The sequence below is a fragment of the Mus caroli genome, unplaced genomic scaffold (genome assembly GCF_978045245.1).
Source record: "Mus caroli unplaced genomic scaffold, Mus_caroli_1 scaffold_9, whole genome shotgun sequence".
Lineage (NCBI taxonomy): Eukaryota > Metazoa > Chordata > Mammalia > Rodentia > Muridae > Mus > Mus caroli.
This window is the reverse complement of record NW_028227264.1, coordinates 84,335,742-84,354,930: the sequence shown is the minus strand read 5'-3', so window position 1 is coordinate 84,354,930 and position 19,189 is coordinate 84,335,742. Positions and strand designations below refer to the sequence as shown.

Below are 19,189 nucleotides of genomic sequence, written 5' to 3'. Positions count from 1 at the left end.
AGATGCTGCTCTGTAAACAGGTTCCTATGGCAACGGGTCCTTTCACTCTGGCAGTCTCCTGCACTCACAGGTTTTCAGGTTCATGAATTCCTACCTAGCCATTCTTGCCTTTGTTGTCTGTTCTTCTGGTGTTGTACCCACAAATCATTGCTAAGACCAAGGTCTATGGGCTTATTTATCCTATGTATTCTAAGTTTATTGTTTTAGACTTTACATTTATGGCTTTAACACTTTTTTAGTTCTTTTAGTATGTGTGTATAATGAGAGGTCAGAGTTTAACTTCATTATTTTACATGTGGCAACCCACTGTTTCTTGAAGAAAGTGTATGTATTCTTGGCATCACTGTGTGAGTACAGTTGACTACACATTCATAGCATGTAGGTCTACTCCCAAGCTCTCTAATCTGTTTCATTGGTTTATGTGTCCATTTTCATGTAAACACTACAGGAATTTGCTACATTATAAAACCAGGAATTGTCATAGCCCTGTAGCTTTGTTCTTAAGCAGTACCTCAGCTTTCTGTGGTACAGAGAGGGAGGGAAGGGCAGGCAGAGAAGGGAGGAGGAGGCAAGCAGGTTAGAGGAAGATGAAAGCACTTAGTCTATCTAAGCTTCCTGCTTCTCTTTAGGGTAAGATGGTTTGCTGATGACATTAAACTCAAGTTTTCTAGGTAAGGTTGTACAGGCACAATTGTGATTACTGCATGTTAACTGATTGGTGTGATCAAAAATAAATCAGGTAATCCCACAGAGACATTAAGTCCAAGCAATATTCTGTAAAGTAGGATAGGGCACATACAATTACAGAGTTACATAAAATGACTCACTGGGGTACAGAAAGAAAATATTCAATTTTTATCTATTTGTGCTTGAAGAGATGAAGAGAAATCTCACTTTGCTGTTTAACCACTGCACTGACACTGGCGCCCACACCTGAGTCTTACATGATGTTCTGCCTTCTCACCTACCGGTGAGGTACGGCAGCAGGGATCTGTCCTTTCCTTGGTCACTCTCTCAAATTCTGAATTGGTCATAATATAATCAACCGGCTACACTCAGGTAGGTTACGGATTGCTTTACCCATACCTTTTTGTAAGGGAGAGGGCTGCTCTCTGGGGCCTCAAACCTGTTAAACATGCTAACCTTGCACAAAATCTTCAGCCTTGCTTCAATAGTTTTAAATTGAGCAAATTCTTATATAATGGGCAAACCACTTTAAGTGATTTCTGAAAAGGAAAACAGTAGCGCTTTTTTCTTTCTGACAAGAAAATGGCAGAATCCTTTGTTTGCTACATCTTAAGTAAAGCCAGGAAGATCCAACTGGCTACAACATGAAATCAAGTTTCTTTTTTGAGACTGGCTCTCAGGTGACCCAGGATGGCCTTGAATTCACTATGTAAATACTTGGAGACTGAGTCCCACACACACCAGCAAACCATCTGGCCTTAAACTTGCTAGGTAGCTGACTACACCTTAAACTCTTGATACTCCTACCTTGCCTCCTTAGTGCTGAGGTGACAAGAATGCACCACTAGAAATGTGTTTGAAAAACTTGGAAATTGAGCCAAGGAGGTGGCTTAGAGGGTAAAGGCCCTTGCACCTTTACACCTCAGGTTAGTCTCTGGTGTAAAGAGAAAACCACCTCCATAAGCCTGTCCTCTGATCTCCACACGAGTACCCTGGCACGGATACATAACCCCACCTCAAACACATATACACACACCCTTTTATTTTTTAGTTGTAAATTAATCAGGCATGATATCAGACACCTGTAATCGCAGCACTTAGGAGGCTGAGGCTAAAAAATAATTATATCTTATTGTGTATGCGTGTGTGTGTGTGTGTGTGTGTGTGTGTGTGTGTATCAGGTATACAGGAAGGGAGGAGACATGTAAGATCTTTTATCTCTTTTTAAAAGGAATATTTTGTGTATCAGTATGTAGATATGCACACATATGTATAAGTGTACTTAGAGGCCAGAAGAAAGTCTTGGATCCCCTAGAGCTGAGTTAGTTACTGTGGTTGTGCGCAACCTGAACTGGGTGCTGGGACTTGAGTTTGAGTTCTCTGTAAGAGCAGTCTGTGCTCTTAACTGCTGAGCCACCTCTCCAGTCTCATCTTTTTTTTTTTTTAAGCTAATCACTTCAGGAAGGAAATAATAAACATGCAAGAAAATAATGGAACAATATTATTCTAGGTATTGATAAATGCCATGAAAAAAGTGAAGCAGAGGATAATACAGGCGTAGGTGTACGTCCATGTGTGCACGTGGTTTCATATGCACGAGTCTTCATCAGGAGGCTGGAGGACTGATAGAGCAAGCTACATTTGAGCTGAGTTCTAAATGATGAGAAGGAGCCAGCCTCACAAATACCTGGGCAAAAAGCACTCCAGCAATTCCAGATGGAGCGAAGGCACAGGCCCAAATAAGCAGGCAATGTCTACGGAAGAAAAAGGCAGACTATTTTGAATACAGAGCCATCTGGTTTGCAGAACAGTAGGCTTTCAGAGGCAGGGAAAGCATGGAGCAGTGCCATGAAAATGTTTTGTTTGACAATAGGAAGAGAGACATTGTCAAAAGCAGAATGTTCCCCAAAGAGTGAGGCCAGTGCCTCAGATCTAATTCCATGGACTCATCCAATATTACACAATGAGAGACAGTTCTCATTCAGAAGAAACTGATGTAACTGGCATATTGCCATGGTGGGAACATACTGCCTGGTTCATTATACAGAGCCTACATGACACTTAGTATTTTCCCCTGAAGTCTTGTAGTAAAGACTGAGACGGTATGAGGTTTCTATGGCTATGCCAAGAAAGAGTTTGAAGGCCTTTAGAACTCCAGCAATCATACCCACCTCCCCCCATGCTGCCAAGCCATCTTGCTAAGTAAAAGCAGGCTATTAGCTGACAGGGCTGTGTGAGGCCTGGGCCAGGTTGTCAAGGAAGAAAGAGGGAACTGATCTGGTGACACAGCTTTTCCCAGATGGGGCTACAGGTCCTAAGTGTACAGATCACAACAAACAAGATGAGTTCCTGATCTGCATGGCTGAGAGGGGCAGTGACAACGTCAAGCAGACATCGGCTTTTTGAGGAACTGTGTCTGCAGTGGAGACGAGATCATCCGCCAGGTTAGATCCCTTCCCATGGAGCTGTGAGGTTGTTGGTCTGGTCTTAGTTGGGAGTGGTGAGACTCTCATGAGGGAGAATGGGTTGAACTGATGTTCATGGTGAACTGATGTTCAGGAATACACAGGCTAGAAGTAAACCTGAAAGTCTTTTGATAACAGAAAAATTATTCCCTAAAGGTAGGAAGTGGTCAAGAACAGGCCAAGGACAGACCTGTGAGGAAGTCCCTCACTTCAGATCACAGTGAACTTGTCCTTTAGTGATTGTTACTGAAATCAGTCACTGAAAACTACTCAAAACTATCTCATGGTCTTTCTATTCTTGTCTTGAATTGTTATTTTACTTTTCATAATATTTATGTCTTGTCTCCCCATTTAGTGTTGGCTCCTCAGGGCATATGCCGTGGATGTCCTTATGACACCTTAGAATAGCACTCAGCGGGACATGGTTTCAACAATCCTTTCTTACCTGGAAAACTTATTTACAGAAACTAAGTTTAAAAAGAGCCAAGAGAGTTAACAATAACAACAACAAAAATGAGTCCTCTCCGCCCTCTCCAAAGTGAGTATCTTTGTCTGTGCTCTCCTATCTCTCAAATAAGCTTGTTCACTGATACAGTGCTCTCGGGAGTGGGGAGGGAGGGCATAGGGCAGACGGACAGGAGGAGAACATGGACAGAACATGACTCATTCGCTCACATATGCACTAATTGGTGAGCCTTGGAGAATGGACTATATGCTTTGACTTTTTAAGCTCTAATGCTCAAACTGGTCCCTAAACTAGGTAAGTACCCACTAACATATAAATATAAATGGAAATAAAATCAGTTCATTTTCAAATATTTAATTTAAAGTGTGATATATATAGAGATTAGGAGGCAATATTATTAGGAGCTGAATATTCCAAAGTCAAGTAATTCCTACCAATGATATTTTTATAGAAATAGAAAAACTAATTTTAAAACTCACATGGAATGTCAAGAGTCTGAACAGCCTGAACAATCCTGCAAAAGAAAAGCCTGGAGAATCACACTTCTAGTTTGAAAACTTAATACACCACTTCAAGCAGAAAGGGATGCGAATAGCCTAACACATACCAGGTGACAAGAGCAATAGGGAAAGGAAAACGTTCTCAATATATATATATATATATATATATATATATATATATATATATATATATAGCTGAAGCTATATATCCAACACCCAAGTGAAAGAAGAGGATTTTATATCCCTACACAGAAACTCACTCCTCATGGATCAAAGGCACGGATGAGCATGAGCTGATTCCTTAGTGTGCGGGAGGAACAGGAACTGGGTGCCTACAGCCAGCTAACCTGAGCCGAGTGCCTACAGCCAGCTAACCTGAGCTCGGGTCTCATCCTTCCTAGCTGCATGAAGGCCGTCCCTCCTTTCCACTTCTCCTTCCTTTCCAAAGGAAAGCCTAACAATGCAAGTCTGGGAATCCAAGTATGAATGGCTAAGCTTCTTCACTGTGAGGAGTGCTGACAGTACTTCCAAGCACACAGAAGAGGTGGAAGAGAAGTAGGATGTCTTTAGTGCAAAGGCAGACAACAGGAACTATATCCCAGCTGCTCAGAAGGAACTGAAGGAACACAAGCACAGCACACTGAGAATGCCGAGTGGCTCGAGCTCAGGCTCCTGCTGCTGTGAGCTGCACACTCAGGCCTGCGTCCTCATCACCTCTTTGAGGAAAGCAATGGGGCACACTCACAGGGACAGACCAGAAAGATGCCGGGCTCTTTCTTTTCTACAGTACCTTTATCATCTAATATAAATGGAATTTCTGGCTTCTGAAAAAAAAAGTGGAATATCAGAAAACAAGCATCTTTATATGATCAAAGGATACACACTAAAGTAAGTTTCTAAATAAAATGTATTCAAGAGGCAATTAGAAACTTTTAGACTAAATATGACATTTAAATGTCACTATGCTTACCACAGAAGCAGCAGACAGAGATGCTGTTAAGACCTTACTAAGTGCCAGGGCCAGGAGGCTTCACAGACCCTCACATAGTCAGCATCCTACCACAATTACCCTATCCAGGACTACTTATGCTGCTCTGCTGTTTCTTAAGTCAAAGCATAGGGGAAAAAAAAATAGAGCCAGGCCCCGTGGTGCACGCCTTTAATTCCAGCACTTGGAAGGCAGAAGCAGGTGATCTCTATGAGTTCAAGGCCAGTCTGGTCTACAGGATGAGTTCCAGGGCAGCCAGGGCTACATAAAGAAAGCCTATCTTGAAAAACCAAAAAACAAAAATTCTCCAAAAAGATAAAAGAAAAAAGGAGTATAAAAATCCTTGAGAATAACTTTTAAAGAATGATAATACAAGGGGATGGCAGTGAATATGATCAAAATAACTGAATAAAATTCTCAACAAATTAATGAAAATAAAAATGTTATATAAAAAAGAGTAAGAAGACTTAACTATTTCACATGTGCCTTGCACCTTCTAGTTTTCCATAAGCACTGTGCTCAGATCACTGCAAAGGCACCTGCAGTAGGTGCCCAGCAGCTGCTGAGACTGGAGCAGCTCTCTCTGTTTCAGAGGATTAGCCCGAGGCATCTTTATTCAGATTGATACTAATCACCTTCTTCTGAGTAAAAGGGCAGGGCATGTGAGGCCAGGCAGGCAAACTGCTGGCTAAGCAAAAGTCCTGTCTCCCGAGAGCCAGCGCCTCTGAGAACGATCATAATCCGGGCTGTGTTCTCCAGTGCATCCTTATGCTCACAGCGGAGCTAATAAATCTTATCAAAGTAACTGTGAAGTGAAGATTTTAAAAGGGTGAGTCTAGCAAAGGAAGGTACAGAAACTTGATTACTTTTTAGAAATCTCAACAATCTCTGTAGTTTTGCTTTCTTGACACATGCTGAGCACTGTGCTAAGATCTAGAAACCATTCTTTGGAGACTCCTGGCAGAGCTACTTGAGGCTAGCGCAGCAGTGCCTGCCTGCCTGTCTACCTGCCAGAATTTCCTCTTTACAGCCAGTATGTTCCTCAGCATGGGTTATCTGATTTTTTTTTAAATCAATATACTTCTAAGCTTTTTAACAAAAATACTTTTAATTTTGATGTTGAATTGTTAGTGTCTCTTCTATTAAAAAAAAAAACAAAACAAAGGGTAAAATACGCTTAACACAGTCATTTAAGACAGAACTTACTGCAGATAATGTGGGCACTGTCTCCAGAAATTAAAGGAATTTGGTCTGTGACTAAGGAAAACATTTACACATTTTTGATGTCAGTGTCTCACACCACATTGCCCAGGCTGACTGGACTCACAACGCTCACATACTCTGCTCTGGACGGTTGGTTCTACAGATGTGTACCACCACACCCACCTCAGAATTTATACTTTCCAATCATGAAGAAGACATTTTGAAGGGCTACAGGGTATAGAGTATATATATATATATATATATATATATATATATATATATATAAAATCTACCTTTAAACTTAGCATGACAGAAAACATATTACTCTACCTAATTATATTAATTATGTAGATTTGATTGAAAAATAACAGCTAAGGGTGTGTGTGTTTTGGTGTGTGTGTGTGTATGTGTGTGTGTTAACCTAATAGAAAAAACTCATGTTAACTTCTTTATAAAGCAGAGTCAATGCAAAAGCTATTTCTTTGTAGCTGTGTATGATTTAACATGCCATTTGTTTTGTTTGGTTAGTTAGTTGGTCTTGTTTTTCTACTTTGTTTTGTTTTATTGGAGACAAGGTTTCTCTGTGTCAGCCCTGGCTGTCCTGGAATTCACTTTGTAGACCAGGCTGGTCCTAAACGCAGAGAGACACTTACCTGCCTCTGCCTCCGAGTGTTGGGATTAAAGGCATGAGCCACCTGGACTGGCCACCATTTGTATTCTTATAAGTACTAGCAGACTTATAATGAAGTCAAATGCTTTCTTATTACAAACCTAATCCACAGCAAGTAAGAGAACTGGAAACTGTATTAACTCCTGCTCAACTGTTTTCATACAATGGTAATTTGTATTTTCAGTGCTGGGAACTAAATCCCGGGACTTGTGCACAGTAGACACACACTTTACTAAGCTGTTCATCCCTAGCTCCAGACAACACTCCATTAATGTCTCTAACAGACAAGTTATATAGCTGCAATTATCTTTATTTTATATGTATCTATAACTTTGTGGGGAGGAGGTCTGTGCATACTGGTGTGTGTGTGAATGTGGCTGTTCACATAGAGAGGTCAGAAAACAGGGTCAGGGGGCTGGAGAGATGGCTCAGTGGTTTAGAGCACTGACTGCTCTTCCAGAGGTCCTGAGTTCAATTCCTAGAAACCACGTGGTGGCTCACAACCATCTGTAATGGGATCTGATGCCCTCCTCTGGTGTGTCTGAAGACAGCTACAGTGTACTCATATAAATAAAATAAATAAACAAATCTTACAAAAAGAAAGAAAAGAAAACAAGCTCAGGTCAACTTGCTCTCTGCCTTCCACCTTGCTCTGATACTGGGTCTCTGTTTTACTGCTGCACAGCCCATGCGCTTGTCTCCACTTCCCGTTTCCCCATAAAAGCACCGGGATTACAGACACTCTGTTACTGCACTCCGCCTCTCTCTGTATGCGCTCTGGGGACTCAAACTCAGATCCTCGCGCTTTTACAGGAAGCACTTTTACCCCCTGAGCCACACTCCTCAACTTTATCTAATATATTTTAATAGAGGACATTATGACTCTCTTGTTTTTTTTTATTTAAATTATTACTGCATAGAATACACTTTCTGTTAAATACCCTTAAAATGAAATAGTGGAAATATTTGTTAAGTTTAGTAATAAAAAGGAGACCTCAGTTCTCTTATCTTTTGGGAAAAAAAATATCTACCTCAAAAGGTTGGTGTGACAACTAAAATAAGTTATCTTTTTTTCTAACTGCTGAGGGCCTGGACTTGGTAGGCAAGCACTCCACCACAGTAACATCCTCAGCCTGGGAGCTACTCTCAAAGTGTTCAATACTGCTCTGGGTTTTATTGCTGAATATAACAAATGCCCAAGTCTGACCCTGGAGTTCAACATAACAGAGTCGAAGAGCACAGTACACAGATTTCACACTGCGCACAGTTCAGGCTTACCTGACTCAATACAAGAGTTTCCCTTTCTTGTGCTCATAATTAACCATCACAAGCAGATACACAGAGATAGCAAGCATGGGTGGCGTGCTTCACTGAGATAGCAATGTAAAGGCTACCCACCTGTGCAGCTCTTCGGTTTTGTCTTCAGTTGGACCTACAATTAGTAAACAATGGCGAAGGACAGCTGCCATGACACGGAACTGATGAGAATCGCTCTGTGGGAAATACAAAGTGGAGAGGAAGAGCTGGAGTTGAAGCTGTAACAAAGGAGTCTAGCACACACACTAACACACCACTTACTCTCCATTCCATTCAGGGAAATGGCAAGACACTCCAACACTCCCAAAGCAATAAGCAAACGGTTGCCATTTCACACCAATTAATAGCCACGGCCACGTGCAGAAATCGCCCATGTCAGGAAGTGATGATCCAGCTACCATGTTTTACTGTTTTGAAAAATCAATTCCACTTATGGATTTTCATTTCTCGACAGTCCCGGTTCTTCTGTTCTCTGCAGTATACTGTGCGAGTTTACTAATCTAACGAAAGTTCAGACAAATCTAAGCTATATACTGAGACAGTTCTTTTATATCTGGTTGGCCATTTTTTAATGAAACTTTCATCTCTTAGCTTTCAAAAGTAATGAGTACAACAACTTCTTCCTCCTCTTCCTCTTTCCTCCTCCTCTGAGATAGGGTTTAGCTACCCAGCTTGAACTGGTCTTGAGAACCTTGTACCTCTGCCTCCTGAGCACTGAGCTTCCAGTAGGTACATAACACCATTTCATTCTCTTTTATCTTCTCTCTCTCTCAGGCCCCACAAAACTACCACAAATGATTAGAATTATATCCCCTTACTTTCCCAACATTTATTCTCTGGCAGTGTTAAAGATTAAAGACAGGGAACAAGAAAAAAGGAAATAGCCGTGAGAAATAAACAAAATTATTTGGTTTATTTCTGCTACTTATGAGATCTTGGGGCATTATAATTTCTTTTTCTTTTTTGGTGTGTGTGTATGTGTGTGACACCCAGACATATGTGATATATGTCTGCATGTGTGCACAGGCCAGTGGTGATTGTGGGGTGCCTTCTTTTATTGCTCTCCATTTTATTTACCAAGGCAGAGCCTCACAAGGAATCCCTAACTCACCTATTTGGCTTGTCTAGTGAGCCAACTTGCTCCGGAGAGCCTCTATCACTGCTGCAGCATGAACACTACACGTGGGCTTTATGATAGTGCTGGAGAACAGACATCCGGTCCTCATGCCTGCACAGAAAGCGCTTTATCTACCAAGCTATCACTCAGCACAATCACAATGTATCTAACCACCTGCATCAAGGTAATCAGTCAGTCATCCTCTCTCCTCTCCCCTCCATCCTTCCCTTCCTCCCCTCTCTCTCTCATAAAAGAGGACACAGCAACGAAGAGGTAATTATGATAGCCTAGATATACTACAGGGAATCTCTTACTTCAAAGGCAATAATTTTAAAAAGTTCTTAGTATATAATTAAGTTCACCTAAAGTGAAATGTGTGCATGTATCGTGCATACACACATACATAATTCACAGTCTTTCTAAGATGTCTCTCACAGACTCAAACAACAGGATACATTTCACTACTCATAACAAGGCTAAAAATACTTTAAACAATGCATCACATAGAGATTTAAGAAAGATGGAGGTCTCAGTCATATAATAGACAGTTTTGCTCTTGGAGTCAAGCAAGAGTCTAGGCTACGACTTCACATCAGTCACTTCTCATCTTCAGCTCCCTCCCACATTACCTCCACAAACTCGAGGTTCTGTGAGGAGTAAAGAAAACGGCACGCACAACAGCACTTTAAAATGCTGAGCAACAACCTGGCCCGAGGGAGGGAGAGGGAAGGAAGGAAGTGTAGTGCAACTTCTGGTGCCAATACAAGATGTGGGAAAGAAGCAAGACGCAGTCGTGGGGTAGAGGGAGCTGGCTGAGGTGGGAAGGCGACCAGAGGGAACTACCAACACTAAAACTAGCAGGGCAGGAATAATGGTTGTCGCATTCACTACCCATCCCCAAGACTGGAGTGAAAATTCTCTCATGTGTAAGAACTCTTACTTGCCCTAAAGTACATGAAGCCCATGAAACCTATGCCAAACTCAACTATTGCTTAACCACTGATAAGATCATTTCTTGGTTTTGAAAACTGGGATAGCACCCTGGTTGCTGGTGGCACTGAGTCACATCTCCAGCTTTGTGACAGGGTTTCACTGTTTAAACCAGGCTGCCCTTGAACTCACACCCCTGCACAGCTCCTGCTCACTGCTGGAGATTATGGGGTGCACAGACTACCACGCCCAGGAGTGCTTCCTTCTACACCAGACAGTTCTTGATCCCAGAGGTAACGAACTTGGCTCGCGATCAGGACAAGCCTCTTAAGAGACTATCCATGTTGGTCTTTCCCCAGTCTGCTGCTGCAGACACCACTTTCCACCCATCTCCCGTCTTTGCATACCGCTTACTCCCTAATTGTACTTTCTGTCTGCAATGTCCCCTTTGCCCATTACCTAAGTTTCTGTTCAGAGCAACTTCTAAACCTGGGCTGTCTGCTTCTTTTCTACCTCCAGAGAGCTCCTTTGTTTTCTACCTCATCTATATTATAGTGTCTTGTTAAAGTTTCTTTTGTGAAATCCTAATTTGTAACTTCATATGTTTAATTAAGCTTTATTTCCCCCACTAGCTTTCTTCATGAAGACAGAAGGCACGTGTTAAACAGGAAAACAGTAAACTAATCCAAGGGTCAAGTGTAATATACAAAGAGAAAACTGCCCAAACTCTAACTGTATGGTTGATTAACTTTGCACAAAATGAGCAGCTATTGTAAGCAACACAAAAATCATGTAATGCCAGGATTAAGAACTCCAGAACTCTCCTGATCCCAGAGTGCTCCAAAACCCTAACTTCCAATACCACATTAGTGAGTTCTGTTGCCACTAAACTTTGTATGACAGAAATTACAAATCAGACTCTCAGTCTCTCTCTAGTCATGAGACCGCTGCATGTTGTATGTAGTTGCAGGGATTCTTTCTGGTGCTTGACAGCTCATCTGTTGCTTGTCTACAACGGCATGAGAAAGTATGGGGCCTTCACCACAGTTTAGAAAACACTGGATACGGTGCAGGAACATTACAGGGGCTGGGCAGGCGGCCCAGGGGATAAAGTGAGCTCCAGGTTCAGTGAGAGACCTCGCCTCAAACAAATAAAGTGGGGAATGACTGAGGAAGACAGCTAACATCAACCTCTGACCTCCACATACATGTACATATGCAAGCTCACACACATACACACATGCACACATACATACTGCATTTTTTTCAAAGAAGCACTGTTATCGTATGAGGGGGACCTCACCCTCAAGTACACTGAATACATTACATCACAATGTACTTATCCAGCCTTTGATGGTGTCCTGTTTGGGCCATCCTGAAGACTGGTGCCATAAACATACATGTTACATCTTATATGTAACATACCGTGTTCACACCCAGGAGAGTGAATGCTGCACTGTAGGTACTTATACACACCACAGTTTGAATTCTGACGTTCAGAGACAACTGCCAAGCAGTATTTTCAAGCATACAGATAGAACACACCTCACAAAGGGGGACCTCACCCTCAAGTTTCTCCACAATCACTTCACACGTGGTCGTTTCTTGGTTTTAATATCATGTTAAGATGACAGAGTGAAACGGCTTTGCTTATGCTCCCTGGCCATTTGCACAGCTCTTTGGAAAGTTCCTTTCCAAGCCCTGTGCCCACTTTGCTGCGGGGCACATTTAATGTGCTACATGAGCCAAAACGCCACCCATCTCTGCTCCTGCGCCATGCGACTCACTAAACTGAATTCTGTGTCCTGAGTGCTGGGATTCTAGGAGTGGGTCCCTATCCTCGGTAACTCGTTATCTTTGAACTTATTTTATGAAGACCAATTTTTAATTTTTCTTTAAGGTTTGGTCCTGATTTTATCTTCTTTAGAGTCTTTGCTTATTTCAGAAATGCTTGAGTGGTTTAAGATAAAGTTATGAAGTCTTCTATAAGCTTTAATGTTTAATTTTGTATATTTTGGTCTCTTTTCTAACAGGTTAATTTTTTGTGTATGATATAAAGTAAGGATTTCAATCCATTTCGCATCTGCTTGAGCTAGTAGAATTTATTTTAAGAAATCCTCTTCCGTATTGTACTGGCAGGTGTCATAAGCAGTCGACTGTGGGCGGATAGTTTATTTGTACACTTTAATCTCCTCTTTTAGTCTAGATCTCAACAAATATTTGTTAGAGTCACGTTATCAGTTAACAGTCTTTATTCAACAAAGAAAGTGGTGCAGAGAGATGGCTCACTAGGTGAATGCTGTCTTGCAAGCCCGATGACCTAGGTTCCCTGAGTGGTGATGGAGACCCCACTCTACAAAACTGTCCATATGCGCATGGTAGAACCTGTGGTGCACCCCCCCACCCACCCCACCCCCCCCACACACACACACGATAATTTTTTAAAATGAAATTTGCAGCTGGGTGTTGTAGCACATGCCTTTAATCCCAGCACTTGAGAGGCAACAGCAGGAGGGTCTCTTGTGTGTTGGGAGATCAGGCTGGTCTACATCATAGGTTCTAGGCCAACTAGGGCTACAAAGTAACACTCTGTCTCAAAAACATAGAATAGAATGGCATGAAATAAAATAAAATATGCTTAGGGGTTTAAGAGATGGTCTGACGGTTCAGACAATTTACTGTCTTGGCATAGGATGCAGGTTCAGTTACCAGCAATCATATCAGGTCATTTACAAATACCCCGAACTCTAGTTCCAGATCAAATAACCTCTGTCCTCTGTGAAGACCTGTGTGCACATAGTGTATATAAATTCACACAGGCACACAAATGTATGGTTTGTTTTTTAAATCTTTAGGAAACATGCTAGAATGGACAGTATTTCCTACTGTTGGTTACCACCGTGTGAATTTGCTGAAGCACCCTCAGCTTTCTGACCCTCAGGGTCCTCCTATGTCCAGTGGGGCTAAGGTTTATACCTCACTAACACCATAAGTAAACCATTAGGTAAATACGGCACACAGAAGTCTTCTTTCCTGGTTTCAGGACTCAGATGAGCTGTCTTTAGGACATCAGTATTTTCACCTCTCCCCTGAAATGACACCCCACCCCCACCCCACCCCCAGGAAGAGAAGGAGGGTCATCCCCGGGGACAACAGACAAGAAGAGTGAGGCAGGCAGGCTGCGGTGGTGCCAGGGTCGCAGTGAGATGAAAACGGAGGACGCTCTGAGACCTCTTACAGTCGTCACTTCTCATGATTCTATGCTTATTACCGCTTTCCTCTCTCGTGAGAATTGTGCAAGATCCCTTTACTTGCAAAAATATTTTTTCCTGTATATTTTTATCCAAAAATAGCTAACCCAAGGCCAAAGACCTGTCGGTTCTGCTATTCACTGTTATGTGGTTCTTTATTGTCAAGTATATAAAATATAGAAAAAAAACCAGTAAACTCTATAACAAACTGTGCTTATGGTTTAAAAGTCTCTCTCAAACTCATATTGAAATCTAATTTCTATGGTAGTAGCAATGGTGGTAGGGTCCTTAAGAAGTGTGTAAGGTAATGTGGGCTCTGCACTAAGGAATAGGTGGGTGCTGTCACCAGAGCTCCCTAGGCCCCTCACATGTCCATATGCTGCTTTGGGGGTGTTTAGTTTGTTTGCTTTTCAATAGGGATTCTCTGTGTAAACCTGGCTATCCTGGAACTCACTCTGTAGAACCAGTTTGGCCTCGAACTCAAGAGATCCAACCTGCTTTTGCCTGCCCAGTGCTAGGATTAAAGACGTGCACCACCTGGCTCTTCACGTGCTCCTTCATCCAGGCTTTTCCCCCATGTGACATCTCTACCATAACAGGATAGAGTATGGGGGACCTTTCCAGATGTGACTTCTTTACTTAGGACTCCTCAGCCTCTAGAAACAGAGTAAAGCTCTATTATTTATAATCACCAACTTCTGCCTGCTGTTATCTAGCAGCAGGCACAGAGTAGGATGCAACTGCGCATGTACTTTCCTGGGTCTGTAGCAGTTCCCTACTAGATTGTTAGTGCCTTGAGAGCAGGTCGCTTCACCTTGCACTAGTGCCCCACTTAGAACCCAGTGTAACCTAGGCACACACGGATTTGCTGACATGATTTACTGACTAAGCACTGCATACCTGGAGCTCTCTGTTTTTCAACTGTCCCATCCTTTCTCATATTTCCTTCAGTCTCTAGAATAACCCCGGTGTTCCTCTATGGTGCTCTCCATGACTGGTTCTGGTGCTTCCTGTTATGTGCACGGCACCTTCTGAGCACTGGATATGTGCTTCTCTGTTTGCACCAGCTGTCTGTCTGTCTCTGATGTCTGTCTGTCTGGCCCTGACCAGCAGCTTTTCCCTGTAGCAGTACTCGGGCACATGGGGAAGGGAATGTGAACTAAATCAAGGAACTCTGTGAAACATGAATTGTTCCATCAACAGAGATACTGAAGAAAATAAAATAGAAAAAGACAAGATTATTTTAAAACTATCCTTTCTAGAACTAACCTTATACCCTGCTAGAGAAACATTTCACCTTTTCAAATATACCGTCTTAAGAAAGGGAGTCAGAAGGAAACAGTGAGGAGAGGGAGGGAGGAAGAGAGAGAAAAGCTAGATTCACATGTGGAAATGAGACAGCTTTAAGGAAAGGGATCTTCAAATTAATCAGTTATGATGCATTTGTAGGCAACAGGAATTTAACACTGAGGCACAAACAATGGGTACTAATTTGTTAAACCTCAAGGAACACCCAGCCGTTAATCTTCTGCTTCTGGTGAAATGCAAATGGAGGGAGTCTTAAACATACATACCTGCTAAAGTAGCTACAGCCAAACTAGCCGCTAGGCTAGGCTACACCACAGGCATGTGCATCTTAAAGTCAGATGCACACACACAGGCAATATATATCTTACAAAACTTTAAACTTTTGAAATCCTCTGGCCCATCTACTTCAGGAATGTAGACTTCACAAGAAAGCTCATTACATCCAAGCTTAAATATGCAAGGAGTGTTTGTTAAAGGCTGATAAATATGAGGAATTCTATTTTCATATTTATACTCATTGGTATTGTTTATACTCACAAGTGCCTTTAAACTTACAAGTGTTCTTTCATGAGATTCATCATCTCTAATATTTCTCAGTGAGAGAGTAGTATCAAGTCTGTCTTGGATGTAGAACTTTTACTCTCCAAACAAAATCTTAGTTACAACACAAGTTTAAAGAGACAATAGCAACAGTAAAATTATCAAAGGTTCCTTTTCTCTTTTTAAAATTTCTCTTCTCAGTGTAGAGATGAGGAACCTAGGAGACTCACCCTGAGAGGCCACTCCTAGGGACGTTCCTGCCAGAAGAACACATTTTGAAACCTTTATTCTTAAAAGCAATTTATCTTGGCAAATGGGAGACTCAAATCTGGAGCTCACAAATGCTAAGGAGCTGTTCTTGAGTCACACCCTCAGCCCTGAAGCCCACTGTTCTTCAAGAACAGCGTGGGAAGAGAGGAAGATTATAAAGTGACTGTGTTTTGTAAAGCTGCCTCTCTGTTCGCAGTATTCGATGAAGACTGACTGGACTGCAAGCAGTGCTGTCTTCTGAGTGCTGAGTTTACAGATAGCTTGCAGTTTTTGTCCCTTATGTGCCTCTTTCTTAGATTGCTTATTAGTGTGTATTGTTTTCCTAAGCAGAAAAATAATAGTATTTATTTTAAAAGTGGACTCTCAGTAAGTTTTTCATACTTCTTTGTTTTGGTTGGTATTTAACACATTAATTAACCATTCTGCTGGCTCACTCAGTTGAGGTAAATGTCCTCAGTCTGACAAAAAAGAGAAGACACTGAATTCCAGGGGAAGTGGACACCTCCCTCCACCCCACCACAGCCACCCCATTTCTAGTACTGGATCAGAAATCTCTGCAGGCTGAGTTATGACTGCCCCACAAAAAAGCACAGGAGTGTCTTGTAATCATGTTTAGTTCTAGGAAGCCTTTGTCCCTGCATCCTTCAGACCCAGGAGAGAACTCCAGAAGTGTCTCCATCCCGGCACTCTCCTCTCCTTGCACTACATACAACTTCATTACACATCGATTTGCTGACACACTGCCTGTCTCTACCTATGAAACTACTAAAGTGTCACGAAGGCAAGGACAATGATTAGTATTTGCCAGTGTGCTCGGCAATGCCTGGGACAATGTCTAGCAATTGTTTATAAACATCTGTTGAGCGACTGTTGACTACAGAGCCACATGAAGGCATTCTTTTATAAATAGGTTGTCAAAGATCCTATTTTCAGTACTGTTTATATTTCTGAAAGCTTCAGTGTTGGCCCAGTGTCACACTCATGACACATACTTCATAAAAGCAGCACTAACTGCCTCATGGCTTACAGATAAACCTATTTAAGGACCAGCGGTCCATTAGTTAGGGGGGAGCCTATGTCTTGGAGAACGAGCCTCCTGGAACACTAACCGAGGCTTTGTTATTTCAACATTTCCTAGAGCTCCCCAGACCCCATTACTTAGCTGAAGGATCCTACAGAGAGCTCATCTCAACGTCCTGATCCTTACCACGTGCCTCCCACACATACACTGTTAAACAGACACTGAGGTAGAAGCCATCTTGTCAGTCATCCAAACAATGTAGTCTAACAATGGCAAACCAAGTCTCAGAGGTGCTTTTACAACTAAATGGAGATCTTTTAAAACACCAAAACAAACAGTGTAATAAAAATAACCACAGAAGGTACCAAATAAGCAGAGACATAACATTTTAAATACTTCCAAATATTTGGTTTCAAAGCATAAATGGAGCATGTGGGCTTTCCACATCTTTTCCTGCCAAGTCTCAGTAAAAGCTGACTACACTGCAGTCATCTGAAACAGCTGCTAGCTCTGATCTTCAAATATTTGCTTTCAAAATACAGACCTATTTGCACTTTACAACTCAGATGCCTGTATGCTCCCACTATAGCAGTACTGATAATCCTTCTCCAGCAGATTGCTGGCAAAAACATCGGTGAGAATTACTTCAAATGGACAACGCAGAATGTTAACCTCAAAGGCAGGAGCTAAACTGCACCGGGTTTTTAGGGCCACTGAAAAAGACAATGTGAAATGGTAGGATTCTTGATGAAGGAAAGACTTGATGCCCCTTGACTTATAACTCTGAATTTCCTGAAATTAAATTTCACATTTAGCATGCTGTTCTTGCAGGAACTCAAATATAAATTACCAAATCTGCCTCACTTGGGGTTGTTGGAAGGTCCAAGCCAGAGAAAGATCTTAGTCAAGAAATAAGTCTAGCGGTTTAAAACAGTATTTCCCACTTTCTGGTGTAATTAGCCTGTTTCTTAGAACTGTATGACAACATGAATATCTGGCTCTGTGTGGTTTGAGCCTCTTAGGGCTCTGTAGCACTACAAAGAAGCCCGGTGGAGACTGTAACGACAGGTGCACTCAGTGGTTTTCACTCTGCTTAACAGACAACAGCTTTTGTTGGTCAGTTTCAACGGAATGGATTTATTCTAACTCGTCAGAGAGCGTCAACACAAGAACCTATTTTTTAGTCTTCTGTTTCCTTCCAATCTGCCACTTGAACCTCGTTCTTAACGGGCACTCAAAAAGGACAACAGTTATGCCACTCACAAGAGTCTGTCATCTTATAAAATGGCAGTCTTTACTTTTTTCATTTTATTTTATGCATGTAGGTGTTTTGCCTGCATGTATAGCTGCACCATATGCACCATGTTACTCATGAAGGCCACAAGAAGAACATGGGGTCTCTCGGAACTAGCGTTCCAGATGGTTGTGAGTCACCATGTGAGTGCTGGGAACAGGATCCAGGGCTGGCTCTGGAAAAGCAGCCAGTGCTCGGAACTACTAAGCTATCTCTCCAGCCCTTGAACGAAGGCAAGCTAAGAAAGAAATATCTTACAATTTAGAGAACAGACTAATGAGGGAACTGGGAACAGTTTCCATTTCCAAACTTAGCACTCCTCTTTTGTGTGCAGCTGTAAGAACAACCCAGACGTGTAATTCCAGAAGGATGTGTGTAGTTTTCCCAGCCTTACCTCTTTATGCACCTTCCAACTGTCTACCGTCACATTGAACAGAGCTTTGAGGGCCTCAATGGCACAGTCTGTCTCCTGAGGTGAGAGAGGAGGTCCATTATGGTCTATGGCCGACTCATACTCATCGGTCCACTTGATGCTAAAGGCACTTTCCAAGATCTGGGTTAGCAGCGGGAGTCCCTGGAGCTCATAGCGCAATTGTGACCTGATGTCAGTGTGCAAAAGTGACAAGACGAAGAGCAAGCGCAAGTCAAAGCACTTTATGTCATTGATAAATTTTCGGTCCTTGCACTTTCTTAGGAGGTTACAGAGCTTTGCAGCGAGATTCAGTTCCAGGCTAAGCTGCTGTGCCATCTGACTGTTGAACACGATGTTACACAGACACTTCAATGATTCCACAATAACTGGGAACTCTGACACCTTCTCCAAAGAATCGTCCGACTCGTGGAGCTTGGCTAGTCTCAGCAGTATTTGCATATTTTCCTTAGTTGTTACAGGAACTAAGATCTTTTTGTCTCTGGAGAGAATGCGGAGTACTTCCAGGCAGGACACTTGGCATGTCGTTGGGACCTCCTTGACAAGGACCTTAAATATGCCTTCACAGAGTTTCTGAAAAACAACAAGTATGCCAAAATCATTATCTGCTCAAATGATTTCAAACAGAGTATTTTCTACCAATGCAGGCTAAAGATATGACTCTAAGATCTGGCTTTACTTTTATATAAATCATAAAATATCAGAACCAGAAGACGGGTTCTGTTTTGTTCA

At 42.1% G+C, this 19,189-nt stretch overlaps 1 protein-coding gene across 6 annotated transcripts in view; it reads right to left on the bottom strand.

Moving 5' to 3' along the window:
- The window catches only part of Ric8b (RIC8 guanine nucleotide exchange factor B), a 98,707-nt gene that overhangs the window by 49,085 nt on the left and 30,433 nt on the right, over window positions 1-19,189 (bottom strand). For all 6 annotated transcript variants that reach the window (XR_003837771.2, XR_003837770.2, XR_003837772.2 and 3 more), the window contains exons 3-4: window positions 18,422-19,030; window positions 8,378-8,472 (exon numbers count right to left, since the gene is read on the bottom strand). Coding sequence is in view for 3 of the 6 variants with exons in the window: in XM_021173650.2 (XP_021029309.1) it covers window positions 8,378-8,472; window positions 18,422-19,030 (704 nt within the window). In the remaining 3 variants the exon portion in view is untranslated. The remainder of the gene's footprint in view (window positions 1-8,377; window positions 8,473-18,421; window positions 19,031-19,189) is intronic.